The 20,348-nt window shown below is 32.9% G+C and overlaps 1 protein-coding gene across 1 annotated transcript in view; it reads left to right on the forward strand.

The window, feature by feature from the left end:
- LOC106683040 (probable glutamate receptor) overlaps positions 1-20,348 on the forward strand; it is a 74,158-nt gene that overhangs the window by 913 nt on the left and 52,897 nt on the right. The window contains exons 2-6 of the mRNA XM_014424245.2: positions 4,400-4,627; positions 5,168-5,302; positions 6,495-6,585; positions 9,702-9,895; positions 13,755-13,971. Coding sequence (XP_014279731.2) covers positions 4,400-4,627; positions 5,168-5,302; positions 6,495-6,585; positions 9,702-9,895; positions 13,755-13,971 — 865 coding nt within the window. The remainder of the gene's footprint in view (positions 1-4,399; positions 4,628-5,167; positions 5,303-6,494; positions 6,586-9,701; positions 9,896-13,754; positions 13,972-20,348) is intronic.

Below are 20,348 nucleotides of genomic sequence, written 5' to 3' on the forward strand. Positions count from 1 at the left end.
ATTAAAATTTTATTGTTTTAATATGTGCAGTAAACTGATTTTCAATTTGTTTGTTGTCTTCTTTTATATTTATCCTACTGTTTGTTATCACATTTTAATTGTTATACTATTTTTATTTTAACATTGTTGTTATTATGTTCATGCTTTGCCATGAATGCGATAGTATAGGTATTTTATGAAATTTATTCGAAACCAAATCGTATAATCACTGAAAGTTTGATCAAAATTGCATTAACCATTGCAGGTTTTATCACGGACAGATACGGAAACAAATTCGTTTTTGATTTCTAAAACGTAGAAGTGGAATGTAAAATTTTCGGTTCTGAGAACAAACATCATTTCATTCCCTGCTTAACCAGTAGCTTCTCTACTTCGGGAGTGATGTAGCAAAAAAGATATATATAAATATGATAATGACAATTAGTTTACTGAAAAGAATCTACAATCAGACATTGTGACTAACGACCTATTGAGAAGCTTGATGGCTGACGTACATAATGAAACTGAAAATCGTATAATCAGCATCATTATTTAGTGAAAAGTATAAAGTGATGTGACTTAGTTATAATGAGTTGATCTTGGCCATGGGATCAGAGTCGGCCTTAGCTGATCGAACAAGAACTACAGATTTTACTGAATCTCTTTCGATTCAGTTTAATTTTTTATATGTTTTTTTTTATGAATGAAATTACAGAGCTAAATACCTACGATAGAGATGCTGAACATCCAACCCCCGTGGTACTATCCTGTCTAGTGTTCAATCCCAATAGTTATTATAACCTATTGCCCCTGAATCCTATTTATTGGTCCACGTTCCTCCAAAGGTGGGAAACATCCTGCAAAGTATCCTGTCATCCTGGATATATTTATCATCTCCCAGATTTCCTCCTCAAGGATGAATTTTCATGGCGGGCCGTTCGTAGCCGAAATAGTTGAAGGACTCACTTCCTGACTGCAGCAGCGCAGGTTCAAATCAGGCCTAGGTGTTCGAATTTTATTTCTTTGGCGGTCCCACTAAATGAAAACCTGACCTCTCCATCATGGTTAAACAGGATGGTAGCCTGTAGATTCCCCTGTATGCCAAAAATGACCAGGATGAGGATCATCATTCATAGTCCAGTGGTGATTTTCTCCCATTCAAACTTCGTAGTTAACCCTCCTCTTCCTTCATTGATTACAGGAGGAGTTTACTACAACATATTTTGTTATAATTTAGTAAAATAAACTGGACTTAAAAATTGAGAGAAAACAAGAGATATAAAAACTTACAATAGAGTCAGTATAAATGGTGAAAGTTAATAATACTCAACCAGTAAAATTAATAATACTCAACTGACTAACTTACCACTGCATATTTGCGTCTTCTCAAGGGGACAACGCTAAACAAGATTGATGAAGCACAGAACTAGAGATACAACAGATAAACTTATTACTCTAACTTGTAATAGAAAAAATTAGAAAAATCGGAATTTGTTTCACTTAACCGAAAATATCAGAACTATCGAACAATCATCATGCATGTTCACTGAAAAACCCTGCTCTTCAAAGATTGCTATGATCCTCTTCTTACTGGATCCTAAACATAGCCAAGATCTGACAGAAAAATGATTCGGCCAACTGGCCTCCTTAAAGCCTCTAATCCACATCCTGATATCCTTAATCCAAGTCACCTTGAATGTATTCAAGTGTAATTAAATATTCCACTTAAAATTAAGCTCCCACTTATAGGATTTAATTCTTTAGAAGTATCAAACATCATTCAGGGATCACATTCGTATAAAACTGCATAGATATCAATCAAGTCTTCATTGTTACAGTTATAAATTTAAATCATGTTATATATTTTTAAATTTGTGACTCACCCAATAATTTGGAGCAGATTAAATTCTGAAGAGGAGGACGCAGTATCCCCGAAACTCTCGAAGAAAAAATAAGTGAATTAAGCATTAGTGTATTTTAATTTTTAACTTGAATCTGGATAAGAGGAATACGTTTCCAGAGTTTCCACTTAGCGCGAGACCCGTTGGCATGCGGCAGCACTGGTCGTACCTTCTTAAGTTTAAGACCAGCCTTACTTAGCAGAGAAGTCGGTACGGTTATTAGGTTATTATTAATATCACCTTAAGTTCCTACTTTCTTACCACAGATTTTTCTGTCATTGATGACTCGCCTAACTGAAAGAAAGATAAAGCTAATGAAGCCTCAAAGAAACAAAAGGAAATTCATTTAAAATTTAAATTGCATAATCATATTTTCTAACAAAAAGCCTTGATTTACTACAGCTTTAAGTTTTGTTATTTTTACCGACTGAGATCTGCCGGCTTACTACATCAGTGTTAAAAAACAGTAAAATCCATGTGGATATTTTTTAAGTTTTATCGTGTAAGTAAATCATTGAGAATCGGAACAGATGGCAGAATTCAAAGATACATCACGTATTAGTGATACAAGCTAAATTTCAATAGTGTACTGTGTCGTAAAATAAATCTTAATAGCAAATGATTATCAATATACAATTATTATTAAAAATATATCATGTGAAATAAAAGAAATAGTATTTCGTTTTGTTTGCAAAACGATCGCTTTAATGTTTGTTTATTATTTTTTCACAGAGTATAACATGATCTGCTTGAAGATGCAAGTGTAATAATGGATGAACTATTTAGATGATAATCCTTGAACAAGATCGTTAATGTTGCTACTTCTAGTTGCTATGTTCATTTTTGAAGTCGGGCACTTTGCTTGGATGTCCCAGAATAATTTACCAGCGGTACAAAACGCAGAGGAAGACATGAGCTTCAAAGAAGTGACGGTGTGATACCATGTTCCTGTTCGGAGTGAGGAACTGGATGTCGGCAGTACAAGGGAAGGGACTATTGGTAGAGGCTGGTGCAGGAGACATCGAATTGTAGCCCCGACTTAATTTACATCCGAATAGAATATTGTATTTTGTAAGGCCTTCGTTACACTTGAAGAAGGGTTACCAAAGAAAAGACACACTGTTCACAAATATGAAGCTACTGTGTGTATAAGGATGGTTTCTATAAAATTCATTCTGCTTTATATCTCTGTGAAAGTGGACGCTATTGAAGGAGAAAACAGAAAATTATCATCACAGCTTCGTGACCGAAGGACTCATTGTATTCTCAATCTCTATAGTTTAAAGTGGACTCGCGTGGTAAAAATCCCTCAGCAACTACTCTAGGAAAAAAAGAATCTCAGAACGGGAAAACAATTAATAGAGAGAAAAATAAAACATGAAAGAATAAACAACCAAAACAGAACTGGAATAAAAACCATAAAGAATGAAAACTAAATTTTCTAACATCACATAAGAATGTTTGTGTAGTCAGAATTAACTCTCAACCGGCAGTGGCATTACAAAAGACTGATTACATGACTGTAATAAGGCCTATCTGGACATATGGAGTTGAGCTTTGGGGCTCCACTAAACCTTCGAATTCCTCTCGAATTCAATCCTTACAATCCAAAATCCTTCGTAAAATCCTCAATGCTCCTTACTTTGTCACAAATAAAATCATACATAAAGACCTTAATGTTCCCTATGTAACCGATCTAACCCGAACCAGATATCACTCCTTCCATTACCAACTCTCTAACCACTGAAACCCCTTAGTTTCTAATCTTGCATCCTCTTCGATTCCTGACAATCCTCCGAGGCGCCTGAAAAGAAGATGGCCACGAGACCAGCTAATGTAAAGAGTGCTACCAATGGGTAGTTTCTCTACACGCCTGTAACACTCCAATTTAACTTAGATCAGATTTACTAAATGTATTATAATGTACAGTTGTAAATAGCAATAAATAAATATTTAAAAAAAAAGAAAAAAACCGGCGGGGTTTCCATTTAACCACTGATGATTTAGCTACCAACTGCTTTGGCTCTGTGTGCCATTGGATGTTGAGTTGAAAGTAGTTCAATAGTCCTTACTATAGATAACACAATGTAAGGTTTTAAAAAAAATAAATACTTAGCTATAATAGAAAGAAATATTTAAAAGAAATATCCTAAAATACACTTTCAATTTCTCACCTTTCTCTTTAGTCTATTATTTGTGAATCGTGAATCAGCCTCTTAAAAAAAAATAAATAAAAAATTTGATGACACGCCATGAACATCCCTTTTGGGTACCTCTGAGAGAAGGGATCTTTTTTTGGTATATCTTTCACCACCATTTCACCAAAAATAATCTATTAGAACATCAATAAATTAAATACCCTAATAGATTATTTTTTTTTAATTTTGTGACATTTAGTTTTATCTTCTTCCAAGGCTTTTAAGATTATTTTTGGTATTAACCTTTAAGTAAGATTATAGTGCTTGGCTTTCGTCTCGGTGTATAGAATGAAATATTATTCACGTATTTATCTGCTGTAGGTGATCTCCGATGGCTCAGACTTCGGGGACAGGCTGCTGCGGGGGATCCACCATTCCTCGAAACCATTGGTAAACAGTTTCCAGCACGTCTGCTCCGGTTTCTACTTGATCGCCGAAGACCTCTCTGAGCTTGAGTCGCTGCTCAGCAAGCTTAAGCGCTGGGCGAGGCATAGGATTCTCTGTGTTCTACCGGCTATTGCGGAACAAGAGTTCCAGAACTTTCTTCAGGCAAAGATCCAAAATTTATTATTGGCTCTTATATATTGTATAATATTGGCCAAAATATGTTCTTGTAGTATTTATTAATCCTTTGAACGATACATGTTTTTGTTTTAAGTTAGTTGTCAGATATACATAGAGTTTTTGTTTCTAGGAACATATGTCTCTCAGGCGCATTATTAATTACAGTATTATTTTTATCAAGAAGCTGAAATAATGAGAAGTCGGGGATTTACTAGATTAATGTGCTCTGAGGCAAATACTCTCAAGAGAAACACATGCCAAACAGGCAGCTTACTCATTTATGAAAAGCATATGCCTGACCAGTCGAAGCTATAAAAGGAATATGGAAGCTGTAGCCTCAAGCATTCTAAGATGTTCGCGTGCCTAGTTTCACACTAGCAGAAAAATGATGAACTTATCATGCCTGTTAGACCTATGTTCCTTCCAAAGGTTTACCTGAGATAAAAATTATGGATTTTTGATATTTTATGCAATGTAACATACACATTATCAGGAAATATAATATAAAAAACGTTCTGGTTGCAGACCAAGGTGAGCCTCTTCAGAGACGCAGAAGTGTTAGTCGCCCGGACCGAAAGCCCGATAGGATTCCAACTGACTTACACACTGCGGAGGTTCACACCGATCATGTACCACGGGGTCCGGTGGTTACGTGAAACGGTAATTGTCCTCTTTGTTTACTCCATTGTCAGATTATTATCCAACAAGTATTCCTAATACAGTCCTGGGATTAGTTGTATACACATAATATGTTTATAGCTGTTATCAAGGCGTTTTAAATTCGTTTGCGAAATTCGCAGTTAATAAGTATATTAAAAAATACATCTTCAAAAAATAAATTATCCGTGTTATGTATTATAGTCCGATGTATTATAGTCCGTTAGCTGCCGTAGTTTTGATTCATTATTCATTAATAGTCGATTTAATAATAGCTCAATTAATGAGTCATTGATTTAGTAGGATTTATTAATTATTAAACTTTGATTTAATTATTTTAAACTAAAACTGTTGTGAGGAGGACTCTGATCCTTGAAAATATCGTTCTGCTAATGCGCATTTACCTCACTACTTAATTAGTAAAAAGAGCACGAAGGAAAGCAATTATTATAGACATTCTTCAACAACGGTTATTATAAACTATATGGTTATTTTTTTAGACTGCTCTCAATATCACATACTTAGATTGAACCCAACTAGCCGATTAGTGATCAAAGGAAAGTGTTTTCTCTTGACCAAACCGTGTCTATTACTTGTCATTACTGAAAGGATCGCCTAACGACATAAGTAGGCATCAGACCTACACTGTCATCCCACAGGATGTTGCCATATGTCTTACTATTATGTAACCTAATGTTGAACAGATTTCTACGGAGTCACAAACCTCCCAATCTTATTTCTGGGCCACACCTCCTTCACTTATCTATACAATTATTAATTTTAATCTACAAAATTATTGGTTCATTCAAATTGCTATTATTCTTAGCACACCTCATTGTTTCTTGCTTGACTTCACGCAACTCTTACTGTGGCAAATCCCAGTCTTCCTTGATTTCCTTTGTATCTCCCAGCTATAAAATTCATTAAGCATTAAGCTTTAGCCATTAGATATGAAGTAACTTAGCCATAAGCAAGTCCTTCGAAGTTGGTAAGGATTATATGTTGATGTGACGTTTTATCTATTGATAATAGTAAATCTTAAAGTCTTTACTGTTGTTTGAGTCTGTCAGCTCGTGCATTTTCGTTTTATTGAGTCTGTAATCGTAATCAACAGTGGCAAAAATCTATTTTTTAAAAGCATTTTAGTTTTTTCAGCTTTTCATATATTATTAATCTTTACTGCTTTTAATTTTAGGGAAAAGGCAAACAGAATTTCCACGGGAGAGAGATCAAAGTAGCGACATTCAACTGTTCTACCTTCTCCAGGATCAACTATCCTTACTTAGGTACAATAATAATCTAACCTAAATTATTATTATATATGGAATACAAAAACAGAACAATATTTAAAAAATATATATGCACATAGAAATTATCAAGTTTGTGAAAATTTATCAGTTTTGCGATGTACTTAGCTTTACCCCTAGAGGCGAATGTATTCCTTTGTGATTAAACCTAGAAGTAAGTGTAAATTAATTCCTTTCAATGGATTCTAGTCTAAAACTCTTTACAAAAGACTATACTTAATAGTTTACCACTCTAAGGATGTTTTGCACTAGTATAGCAGATTTTATAATCTGATAACCTTATATTTTTAGGTTTATAGCCAATAACTACTTAGCTATTATTAGTAGCTTAAAAATGTAAATTAGTAAAATTTAAAGGATTAAAATGTGCGAATTTTGGTATCTAAAAAATATGTGTATGGAGGTATCTATATCTTAAATTTTAAAGTAAACATATTTTTACCCTACGATTGTGACGGGTACACCTGTGTAGTGCAGTGCATATGGTACTATACCTAGAAAGTCACAATTTTTTTGTGTTTTTATTGTTTCTTATATATTCTTATTTCTCATCCTCCTTAAGGATTTCGCATTTCGGCGTGGAGGAGCCTCTAACCACTTGGTCCACACATCTCGGTCTATTGCAGACATCTTCATCTGAGCCAGCATTTTTCTTTTTTCCAGACCAGAGTCGTTGGATTTGCTCCATATAGCTCCTTCTAGGTCGGCCTCGCCTCCATACATTTTCTAGAGACTCTTTCTTCCCCCATTCTACAGACGTGTCCATACCATCGGAGCTGTCGGTGTTCAATCACTGATTTCACTGAGGGGATCTGAAGTTCTTCTCTTATTCTTTCATTCCATATCCTATCTCTCCTAGTTTTGCCCAATATTCTTTGCAACAGCATTTCAGCAGCCGTAAACCTATTCAAGTGCTTGTCTTGAGTGGCCCAACTTTCAATAACATATAATAGTGTTGGAAGATATATTGCTTTAAAGATATGGAGTTTGATTGAGTCCTTACCTACCTTCCTCTTTCCCACAATAGTATTGCATATCTGCTAGTAAATATTAGTTGCTTTATTTATCCTATTGGACACGTCTTGGTCTATTTTATCAGATTAAATGAAAATTGTTCCAAGGTAGGTTGTCCTCATTTCCTTATACTTCATCACTGCACACTATTTTTACATTGCCCACGTCCATCTCTGGCAACAGTCATAACCTTGCTCTTGCGCTGTTACTCGAGAAATTTCTACTTGCCATTCTACAATGGCCTGTTGCAATTCTTCCTCAGAGCCTGTCCCCAGCACGATATCGCCTGCATATAGAAACGCCAGTACTTGTACCGTTCTCATGTTCCACATACCGACTACAGTCCAAGCAATTCTTCTGCATATTTTATATTTCATCCATAAAGACAATAAACAATAATGGACTAAGGCTATCTCCATGTTTCACACCTCTTTCCAAAGAAAATGGTTTTGACCCTCGGCCATTGGTACGCACTATTCCTTTAGGGCTTAGATAAGTTGATTTAATCGCTTCTAGGTGTTTCTATACCCTGAAGTAAAAAGCTTACCTATTATAATTTTCTTCTCAGCTTTTTGTTTCAGTACACTCCCAATTCTATATTTTTTGAAAAACTGACTAGTATTTTCTGTCGGAAAATATTTATTTATTTTACTAGACATTACATTAAGTGTCCTTGAAAAGTAGGTATTGAACTATTTTAAGAGTACAATGTCAGGAGTTCGTTTTATTAAAAAAAAACTATTAATATTTCCGTTTTTTCCCCATTCGGTGCTCAATACCTTTAAAATTGCTTACCGCACAAAAAAAAGTATTCAAACTTTTATAAGTAGAGTAAATATATCGGAACGTGAGTCCTTCTAAAAATTTTACGCTCATTATTTTCCGAGTACATTTTTTCAAAAACTAATATTTTTCCCAAAATAACGAGAAGCAACATTTTGTGAATACATTTACGCAGCTATCATGAAAACTATTACTGTTTTGTAAATAATTATAATATACCATTTTACGGCGCATTGGACGAGTTCATGTTGAATCCTAATTGGAATTATTACGTTCTATATTTTCCAAGAGATATAATTTTTCAAAAAACACTATTTTTCAGAACTAGTCGATTCTTAATGAGTTATCACACTATGCGATGGAATATGATTAATCAAAAGATATTTTTATCACTTCAGCGCAGTCTATAAATAGTTTTACAGGATTTGATAATAAAGAGAAAATTGCTACGTACATTCAAAATGAGTAATATCTTGAGAAAAGTTTGATTATGTTTTTTTGGAAAAAATATTACTTTGGGAAAAACTGTATTACGAAATTATTGGACATTATGAACTCTATTAGGGCCCAAACAGAGGCTAGTTAAATGCATCATAAAGTAGTTTCTAATTATCATTATTATCATTTCTGCTTTTGTGAAATTTTAGATGTTAATGGCAATAGACCTAAAAATGTTGCTTATGTTTTTATTTTATATAGCAGTTATATATTAATTTATAAACGTTAAATAATTTTGTTAATTTGTTTTTATTTATAAAAGTATTTATATATTCATAATGGATAGCGAAAAGATTTTTTGTTTGACTTGTCTGAATAAATAAAGCAAAAGAGAGTAATTCCATATAATAAAATAAAATAAATAAATAAAAATGTAGAGAGTAATTCCATATAATAAAATAAAAGTAAAGAGAATAATTAAAAGTAAGTTTATTTGTCTAACATTATTTTCCTAATGGGATAATTGGCTTCAGAAAAAGTAAGCATGCATTATGAGACTTCCAGAAATTCATTTGTTTGGTGCTTGGCTGGAAGCGCGAGGCGATGCTTTGTTATGGCCAATTCTATAAGAAACTGCAAACACGCAGTCGCTACAAGTTAAAGAGAGGTGCATGGGTCGGTGCGCCGTTGTGGACTATCCCTCAGAGGAGGGTTCTGTACTCCCCTTAGGTCTGAACGTTTTTAGACTCCTGGTCTAGAACATATATTTGATTATAAAAATACCATTAACCTTTTTCACTCAGTTAGATAGTTCACTGATTTAAAGCATTGCCGATATCTAAGAAATGGTTGTCCTGCAGCTGGATCGGAGATGGCGATCTTCCTGGAGGTGGTAAGGCGGCTGAACCTTACCTACAAGTTCATCGTGCCTATTGGGAGCAGGTTCCCGCTGGGAGTGCTAAAGGATGGCCTATGGCATGGAGGACTCCTGGGCCTTCTCGCCTCGGACGAAGCCGATGTCGGGTTCTGCGGCCTCTGGATAGCCAACAACAAGGTAACATTTCTCGTCTTAAATATTACTTAATTCGAAACGTCTTTGCAATTTTTATCTGTTCTCCAAGTTAAAATTTTAATTCCAAAGGTCCATCTTTGTTTGTTCCATTGATTCTTTTCATCAACAATTACAGAAATGCGATCGCAGAGTGATGTAGGACAAGCTTTACTGTATCTATATAAACGTAGAATAATGCAGCGACTATGACATACTATGTAAAAAAACTATCTACATGCTACTATGTCCAACTTGCCTCCTAGAGTGTCCTTCAATAACTCTGGGGAACTACTCTCTAGCTAATCTCCTAGAACAATTCTTATCTCTAACGTAAAGAGATATTTATGTGCAATATGAGAAGGTGGAGGAAAGAACTCGCTGGAGACAGTTGTTGATAGACGGGATGTCGGTGGGGGGAGATTCAAAGTAAGGCTAAAATACAAGCAACAAAGGGCTTGTCCACATCTGTAAATAGTTTATCAATTTGAGGTATTATATCTGGTAGTTATATAGGAGTATTTTATGAGAGTCCAAGTGACAATATCCCAATTTTTGGGGCTGTAAAAGAGAAAATAAAATATACATACCGTCTAATGGGTTAGAATTCGAAGGTATGTTCATGTCATTAACAAAAGACACCGCATCACATCAAAGTCATAGATGCGAAATGATAAAGTTTTTTTTTTATTACTTTTTATGAGATAAACTTTATTTATTTATACATCTATATTATTATATCGCAAGATACTATACTATGACTTACCATTGCTCTTCACCAAATTTAAGTACGTACACAATCGCTCCCGAATATCAACTTACAATTACTTAAATCACAGTTAATTTATAAATATATATTAATTAATATGATAATTAGCCCTAGAATACCATATTATTATTACCATTTTATTAGAAAATGAACGCTAAATTGCAAAAACTTAGAGCATCTGATTGAATTATAGCCACTCTTCCCTATTCCATTGCGCGATATGGTATCTCGTAACCTATTTCCATCGGAGAAATTGGGATGAGACATTTGTATCGCGACAGTACATGCCAAGAAAACAATGTCGCATCACAGCTCTGTTATTTGTTCCGATACACGTTTTCCGCGACCTTGCCCCAAGATATGTATGAGCCTTAACATGAACTTAGGGCCCAATGTAGCTCACGTTTGAAACAATACACTTTATTTTAACCGAATAATGTATGATGCAGTAATATTCGAAAAGCTTATGATGTTATTATTTTTTCTCGGTATCATCTAAGTCTTAAAAAACTTACATTTTAAGTTTTCAAAACAGTAATGGAGGAAATGTTTAAATGCCACATCTATGATAATAAAAACTGATTTTTTTACATCTATTGCTGTTATATATATGTATGTGTGTGGTATATTTATGCTTATATTGTTCTTTTTTCAAACAGTAGAACCTGTCAAAGCACTTGTATTTAACTGGCTGAGAAATTCTTGTTTTAACTTTAGCGCCGGTTGTCTACCAAGAGCTTGGTCCAGATATGTTAGAAATACGTTTGATGGCCATACACAATTAAGTGAATGCTAATCTGCTCATTCTTATATTGAATTGGGTGAATTCTTTGAAGAAAATGATTGGAGAAGAATCGAAATTCAGCATCGAAAAGAACTTTATTACTGGTTTATTATAAAAAGAAAGTACGACCATAACGATCAATACCAATATAGTACAATACGAATATAGTGTCGTACCAATGCAGTGGTGTACCAATTCCTGTACAATGCAGTATCAGTGCAGTTCAATACGAGTATAGTGCAATACAAATAAAGTACAATACTAATAATAACAATAAGTATCATGCTTTAGTCTACAGAACACTTTTCTAAATCTATTAGCTTGTTGTTCTCCATCAATAAATAAGTTCAGCTTTTGACCAACAGTGGTATACATTATATAGATAATTAATAAGCATTGGTTCAATATTTCATTCACAAACATACATCCTCCTAACACCTTGGACTGAGGTTTTAGACTGGCAATTATTTACCCACCGGGTAAACACCTTATCAGGCATTTGATCAACCTTGTAACCCGGATCGTAATATACAGTTTGTTCTTGAACCTTTTAGCTATTTAGTCCCATGAATTTTTGATAATTGATCCCATGAAGGGTCAGAGATATAGTACTTTATAAGAAGCTACTGACTCTTGAACAACGGTTTACAGGGCTCCTGAACCCACGGGGTTGACTCACGGCTACAGTAACAAAATTAATAATTATCAGGTCCTTGGAGTTAGTAGCTCAGTACATTACTCACTGAGCGACCCCGCTCCTCCCGCTTTACATAAATGGAAAAAAGTCTTCTAATCTAATTTAATTTTGTATGGGTTCGAGTTACAGAAAGAAAATGTATGTCCATTATGTATAAACATATATATTATGTATTGGTCTTGTCTGGAATAATATAATTAATAGAAGGGTGAGAAACAAAAAAGAAAAAAAAATGGGTTCAAGTTGTGGGTGCACGATAGAAAAAATATTTGGAAGCAATACATACTCTCAGTACGTTTATTCTAAGTTTGTGTATTCTTCTCCGAAACATTTTTTATCAAAACTCAACATTTTGTTGGACAAAGCAATAGTTTAAGTAAACTTTTGGTCTCTAACAGCGGATCTGCATTTTTACTAGATACTTTTTGAGTATGAGGAGAGACAGATAACAGATAAAAATAATAAAGTATTAAAGTCATTTTAGTTACCATGATCTACGCCTAAAATGGCCATTTTTTTTTGTTATATTTAATTGTTTATTTATTTATTCCGATATTTTTTTTTAAAAAACGTTTCTTTGTGACAATTTTGTGTTAATATTGCAATTTAGACCGATACTTTTTATATTTTATGTAGTATAGATAATGTCTTTAATTTTACAAATGGCTATATAAAAAATAAATGCAAAGATGTACAAGCAGAAATACGAAAAAAATTAATATGTTACGATGATATGAATGTATCACTATGTTAATATAATCAATATGTGGCTAAACATATATTTTCTAAGCTTTTTTTTTTAGTAGATTGAAATAACATTCAGCTTAGAAATTAGTACATGTCATTAATATAATATATTAACTAAAATGTTGGATAAAATGCACCAAGTGGTGGTGATTAGATAGGGAAGCTGTCTGAATCTTGGAAAAGGGGTATGATAAAAGGAACAGGCTGCTAAGAAAAGAGAAACCAAAAAAGGTGAGTATTCTGATGAAGTCCAGGAGCATGGCACAGGAGCAGGAGCCAATCATCTTTCTTTTTCGATTACAATAGCGGAAATTTCTAGTAACCTTACCGTAAAACAAAGCTCCGAGGGCGTGGTCATCAGCCCTCTTTTTGGCTTCACTTTCCCTTTGAAGGAGAGTGTGCATACTCCCTCCCTCCCCCCATTCCCTGGTCTGAATTTATGTATTGAGGGATCTTCCTCTACATGAGTGTAACCAATTGGCTTATGCTCCGCCCACAAGGTTCTTCCTTGACCTGTTTGTATTTACCCTTCTTTAGCTGATGGTTGAACTAAAACTATTTTCTTCCATCAAAAGATTCATGTTTTCACATTATCACGGGTTATTAATAATTGTTCTTCGACACTGCCCATTAAATATGATTCACTATTATGTAAATGAATCTCACATTTTACATATGTGCAAGAAAATTACTGAAGTAGGCTATATATATTAGTAGCTTTCTACTGCTTTTCATGCATGCAAAATATTACCTTCTCATATTTCTATTATTCCAGATATCTTTTCCATTACTGGTACAACTTTCAATTACAATTAAAGAGCGTATTATTATTACTTAATTATAATGTAAGGCCAAAAAAACTTTTCAGATAAACACAGGAGTGGAGATGTCGGTATCTTTGAAGAGGATCTGTATGATGTACCTCGTACCGAGGCCTGTATCCATCAACTCGGAGTGGTATGGAATCTTCTCGCCTTACACGACCAACCTCTGGCTCGCCATTATTGTAGCGTACCTTTCGGTCAGTCTGCTCTTACCTACTTTAGCCTATATGGATTCGCTGATTTCTGTTTTTGGAGAATGTCGTGAGTACTAATTAATTTTAAATTTATTTATGTAAATATGACATGTAACGTTATAATTGAATTTTAAATTAATAGTAATAACACTTCATAGATAACATGATAAATATTATTTTCATATATTTCCTTAGTGATAAAAAAGTGAATACTCATAAATAAGTACGTACTTAACCAGTTAATTCTTCGTAAATATCATTCTGGATAGCTGATTAAAAAATGTCGTGTACCCCTTAAGAGAAAACAAACCCAGGGGTCTGTACTTGTTGAGCTCTTACTCGCTAGGTATACTCGGAACACCTAACAGGTATACCAGGAAATGATGTGGTCAGAATTAACTTCAACTGGCAGGATTTTAATATAACCACTTTGAAGGATCAATTTTATACTCCTAAAGGTTTGCTCCGGAGGAATCGTGGAACCACTTACCTGACGTTTTCATTGTTTGTTTGTTTTTGGTTAGTGGCGCCAAACTTCATTGGTCATCAACGCCATTTATATTTTATTTAATTTAGCTAATATTCTTAAATTTTATTTATTTTTTAATTTGATTATTTATTATTATTTTTCCTTCCGATCAAGTTATATTTATGTCAGTAAATTTTGTGATTATAAAAACTGAAATACCAATTTTATTGCTTTATCGTCGTCTCCAAGAGTTTTTGAGATATCTTGGTTTAGTCCTAAGATATTCAGGTGTAGTGTGAAATATGGGCATCGTTGGAAAATATGGCTTATTGTTAGATTGTTGTTGCAATACTGGCAGTTTGGAGGCGTTTTCTTAAAAATAAGATAGGAGTGGATGAGCCTCGTGTGACCTATTCTCAGCCTGGTCAGTACAACCTCCTCTCTACGATTGGAGGTACCCCCAGTTTTAATTTATTCATTGGGCTTTCGTTCCATAAAGATTGCCATTTATCTTTGACTTCCATTACAAGAGGCCTGCCCATCTCTGTTGGAGTTAAAATTGCTTTACCCGGAAGCGTTTTCATTGTCATATACAACCCACCTCTCATCACACGTGATAATTCTTTCGGTAATTAACATCTCCAGCATGTACCTTCCTTTCTGCCATAATTAAATTATAATCTCAGTTTAAAATCCACCTTTTTATTTAAAAGATTACGATGCCCTATCTAGATATTGTTCACGATCATTTGTCATTGTGCTGTTCTGCTTATATTAATATATTTAAGGTCGATTTTTTTTAGTCAGCCACTCCTAGAGGTCTGGCCATGACACTTGGCTAGTTTAGTGCTACTCTAGCAAGGATTTATTTAGCATGTGTATTCAAAGGAATTCCCACTCTGCCCAATGAGTTCACTGAATGAGATTAATCATTCAAGTCTGTCACTCGGTTCATGAGCGACCAGTACATGTTAAAGTAAGTTCATCTCTTATTCTGATAGGGGATAAATATTGCCTATTGTATCCAAATTGAAAAAAATAAATAATGAAGTGATTGTCGATGTTAATAATAATTAGTTAAATTACTCTTAGGATATATACAAAAAAAACTATAAAATTAAAAACAATTTTTATCTACAGAAAAGATGACGCAAATAATGAATATATATAATAATTATAAAATAAGAATTGCCCATTACGTGGCCATAAAAACATTCTTTCAATATAATATTAAAATAATATAAATGTAAATAATATAAAAATAAATAATTTAATGTAATAGACATAAATATGAAGAATGACTTTATGATTTTTTTAAATAATTAATTAATTATAGGCATATTAATTGATATGTTATTCAATCAGCAATTCATTGATAATAAATCTTGACTAATAAACTAGATGATCACAACTGACAAATACTACTACATATCTAATTTAAATTTTACAAACGATCTAACCTGAACCAGATATCACTCCTTCCATTTCAAACTCCCTAACCACCCAAAACCCACTAGGTTCTAACCTTGCTTCCTCTTCCATTCCTGACAATCTTCCGAGGTGCCGGAAAAAAAGATGGCCATGAGACCTAATGTTAAACGTCATTTGAGTGCTACCAATGGCTAGTATGGGTAGCACCAATGGCTACACGTCTGTAACACTCCAATTTAACTGAGATCAAATTTACTTAATGTACAGTTGTAAATAGCAATAAATAAATTTGAAAAAAAATTACAACGGTGATAATTTTTGTTGATTTGAAATAATGTTATTTAAACTTATGTGGTTTTATTTGCAGGATTTATGGCGGGTAAATTTGACGATAAGCAGAGTAATTTGGGTCTAATTAACAGTGGATCCTAGTGAAAATTTAATAATAAAACAAACAAGTAATATTGTCGTAAACCACTAAACCGAATTATTACATTATGGTACTAATTCGACGCATTATTTAATGTAATTTAATTTGTTTCACTATAACTTTTTTTAAAAATAGGATCTGCTGTTAAAGTCTTATAGGCCAAAAATCCAAAGAAAGGCCTAAACTTTTTAATTCGTTACTTTGTCAAACTAATTACAATTACAACTAGAGACTGAAGTTTCGTTAATGCTATGAGTTATAAGCTAGTTAATGCACGAAATCGGACGTTTTGAGGCTATTAGGTGTGTTTGCTGGTTTTCTGCTCAGAATTACTTTGTTTGTTCATTTATTGAGTTCTCACTGTTTAAATTCGTATTTGTTTCATGCAAAAAATAAATAAATAATAATGTCACAAAACTTGTGAAAAAAAAAAAAATTGTTCTTGAAACTTTTGGCTCAAAAAATTATATTTTTCGTTTTATCTTTAATTTCTCTAGCTGCTAAAACGAATATAAACTTCACTCCTAAAAATTCTTTTACCACACTTTGATTGGTCAATCATACTAAATTTTTCAATATAGTACTAATATTGAAGCACATTGAGGGTTATTATGAACTATTCATATTTTAAGTTTTGTATATAAGACAATATCATAGATAATCCATTCGTCCAAATGAATAGCAAATAATTTACTAAATCGGTCCAGTATTAATGATTATTCAGCGAAGTTATACCATTTATATTGCTATAGTTACTGTCTTATAACTTCATCTATATATTAATTGATATTAAAGATTCAATAGTGTTTAATTCATGTACATACATCCTGAAATATAGCAATAGCGAAGAATTTCCAGGTCTGTTTGTCAATATTATAAATTGCACAATAATATTAATTTTTACTCGAAATGGACATATTTATTATAAATTTTAGATTACATGTTTTTCGTGTTTTTTATTGCTTGAAATCCGATTTCTAGTTATGACTGTTGAACTAACAAACAGATTTATAACATTCCTTCTTTACAACCTGTTATTACAGCTTTGGAGCCCGGACTCTAATACAATGACACAAGGCCATGAGCGCGATTAGCATTCTTGCTTCTTCCACGATACATTAATCACTCTTTAAATTTTGATTAATTGGTGACAGTTCAAATTATTGTATTTATAAAATTCGGAGTTGCAAAATTGAATATATTTTATACATTTTCCCTTTTCTTACTCTACCTGTCTTAGTGGAACTGATATACGTCGTCGACGTCAACGTCTTCGGAGAACCCCAAACTGTGCTAAGGTCAGGAGGAGTGGTTAGGACTCGTAGCTGATGGTTTAAATAATTACTTGACTCAGGACCGGTTATCGATAATGAGCAGACTGGTGTGAAATTTCTTTTCCTTCTTCTTCGTTCCTTTATTTCAGAAGTTAGAAGTTTTGAATGAATATTATAAAAATTAATACTTAATTATAAATTAAATATATAAATATTGTTTTTAGATTTTTATAATAATAATATTTTATTTATTCTGGGACGAATTCCTTTAGAATAATACAGAAAAATCAATAGATGAGGGTTGACGAGCCTCAGAAATACAAACAGAAATATAAACAGTCATTAAAAAAAAATAATTATAGGTTACTTTCTCACTTTTATCAGTTGAACAGCAAATAAAAATGAATAAATAAAAAAGAGAAACGATGTAAAAATAATTAAGAATGATATAATAGTTAACATGCATATTTACAATTATATTAATTTACAGTTTTATGGGGTCTGAATGGATAAGAAATGATTGAACAGGCGGGATTTAAAGGTAGGGAGGGTATTGGAGCGACGGATGTTGGAAGGGATGGAGTTCCATAAGGATGAGGCTCGGATAACGAACCATCTATCGAAAGCAGCGCTTCGGTGGGCCCTTGTGTATAAATCTGAAGACCGGGAACGGGTATTGCGGGAACGAATAGAGGATTTGAATTGAAGGAGCTCGGAGATGTAAGAAGGACGGCGTGATTGAATGTCTTGGAAGATGAAGGATACCAGAATATACTTAAGACGGTAGGAAGGATAAAGTCACTTCGACTCTGCATAAAAACGGGAAACAGAACCTAGGGATCCCGAAGATGAATCGTACACAGCAATTTATCAAACGTTTTAATTTCGCCTCGAGATCCCCAAAGACTCCTCCATATACTGTACAGCAATAGTCAAAATGAGGAAATAGCGAAGTGACTAGAAGCCTACGAGTTTCAAATGGAAATAGGTGGCGGAGGTAGTTTAAACGTTTTAAAAATTATAGTGAATTATAATTTAAGTGTGGCCGACAAAACCTCACTTGTCAGAAAACCACAATATTAAAAAAAAATCTTATCATATATTCATCCTATATATATATAAATAGATATATATATCTATTTTTTCTTTACACACACAGTATGCTTCAAGAATATAATAAGAGCTAAATGACTAATATCAAATCACATCCACCCCCCCCCCAATGGGAACGAAAAATGTTTTTTTTAGCGGAGTTCAATAAAAAAATCCACTAATCCAATGTAAAATAATGTTATAGTTATATAAAATACAGATTTTTTTTTTTTTTTATATTTCTGGAAAAAAATGTTGTTATAAAATTTGGGAATTGAACCTAAAGAAATCCATAAATACACCAGAGAATATAACAAAAATTAAAAATACACCAAATAAAAAGTTGTGTGGATTGAATCATTTTAAAGGGTTATATTTATAGATACAGCGATCATTTAATGATAGTTAGGAATTTTTTCTATTTTATAAATATAGCAATAAAATTAAAACTACTATAATAATATAAAGGACAAAATAACAATCAGGATTGACAGATGACATTCCATGTATAAATTTTTCAGTAATATTTATAAGAGAAACAAAGGAAAATTTGAGATTCACTATGATTATGAGTGATGTAAAAAAAGATATAAATATAACATCGTTGGTCCAGTCTGTATCCAAAAATGGCTATGCATTTGATTTTGATAACACAATCTTACATGTAAATGATATATCAAAAAAAAAGCTTGATGTTATGTATGTCCGTAGATAAAAAATATATTAATAATACGGTTAAATTTAAATGAGATACTTGAAATTTAAACCAGTATTATTCGGAAATATTGAATAAAATTAATTTGTAAATATTATGATTAAATTTTATGTGATTCTGTAATATGATTGTTACTAATAACAGAAAATTAAAATAGTATCCGAAATATAATATTGAAGGAAGGAGATTAGTGGAGGGGATAAGCTGCCAGAAAAAATGAAGCCAAAAAGGCCATCAAAGAAGTTGGACTTGTAACCGGCTGCCTTCTGTTTCAGTTTATATTAAAATGACGAAAATTCCTATTGACATCAACTCTGAGGGAGCGGTTACCTCCACACTTTTTGGCTTCACTTTTGCCTTGGAGAAGAGTGGGTTATGCGACCCTCGTAAATATGATGATGATATGCCTAACCTCTTTCGAAAGTAGGTTAAGTATTGATTGCTATATTGAAAAGTTAAATGCAATGATAGTAGTAGATAGTATTCAATAAAAAAGGATATAGGTGACAACAATAGATGATTAAACGTGGAATATAGGAAATTTATAAATATTAAATATAATTTTATATACTAAATTTGGTTTTATGGTTTAAGTAGCTATGTTAAATAAGACATGGTAATAATAGTCAGCAACAGTTTTAGAAAGTATATCTGAGGCTATGGATTTTGAATTCAAGATATGTTATATAGTATTAATATAGTAATTAAAGCTGTTAATTTTAATAATGACTGCTGGAATCATTCCAGACTTGTGAATAGTTAGCCGAATAGCCATATTTTCAGAGGTTTATGCAGTTTTACCAAATACCTTCGGTCTATTAATTAAACGGAATCGGTTGTGTTAACAGCTGTCCTTCAAATTTTTTGACATATGGGTTTTTTTTTCTTTAGATGTCTTAATTATTATCGTTATTTGTTTCGTGACTTAGCACGTAGTGGGCGAAATTAGTAATTATTAAAATAAATAATTTATCAATAAATCAATTTAATATCCAAAACAGTCTCAACACTATTTATTTATTTGTCCTACGTT

This window comes from Halyomorpha halys, unplaced genomic scaffold, assembly GCF_000696795.3.
Source record: "Halyomorpha halys isolate HHAL.00 unplaced genomic scaffold, Hhal_1.1 Scaffold459.1, whole genome shotgun sequence".
Taxonomy (NCBI): domain Eukaryota; kingdom Metazoa; phylum Arthropoda; class Insecta; order Hemiptera; family Pentatomidae; genus Halyomorpha; species Halyomorpha halys.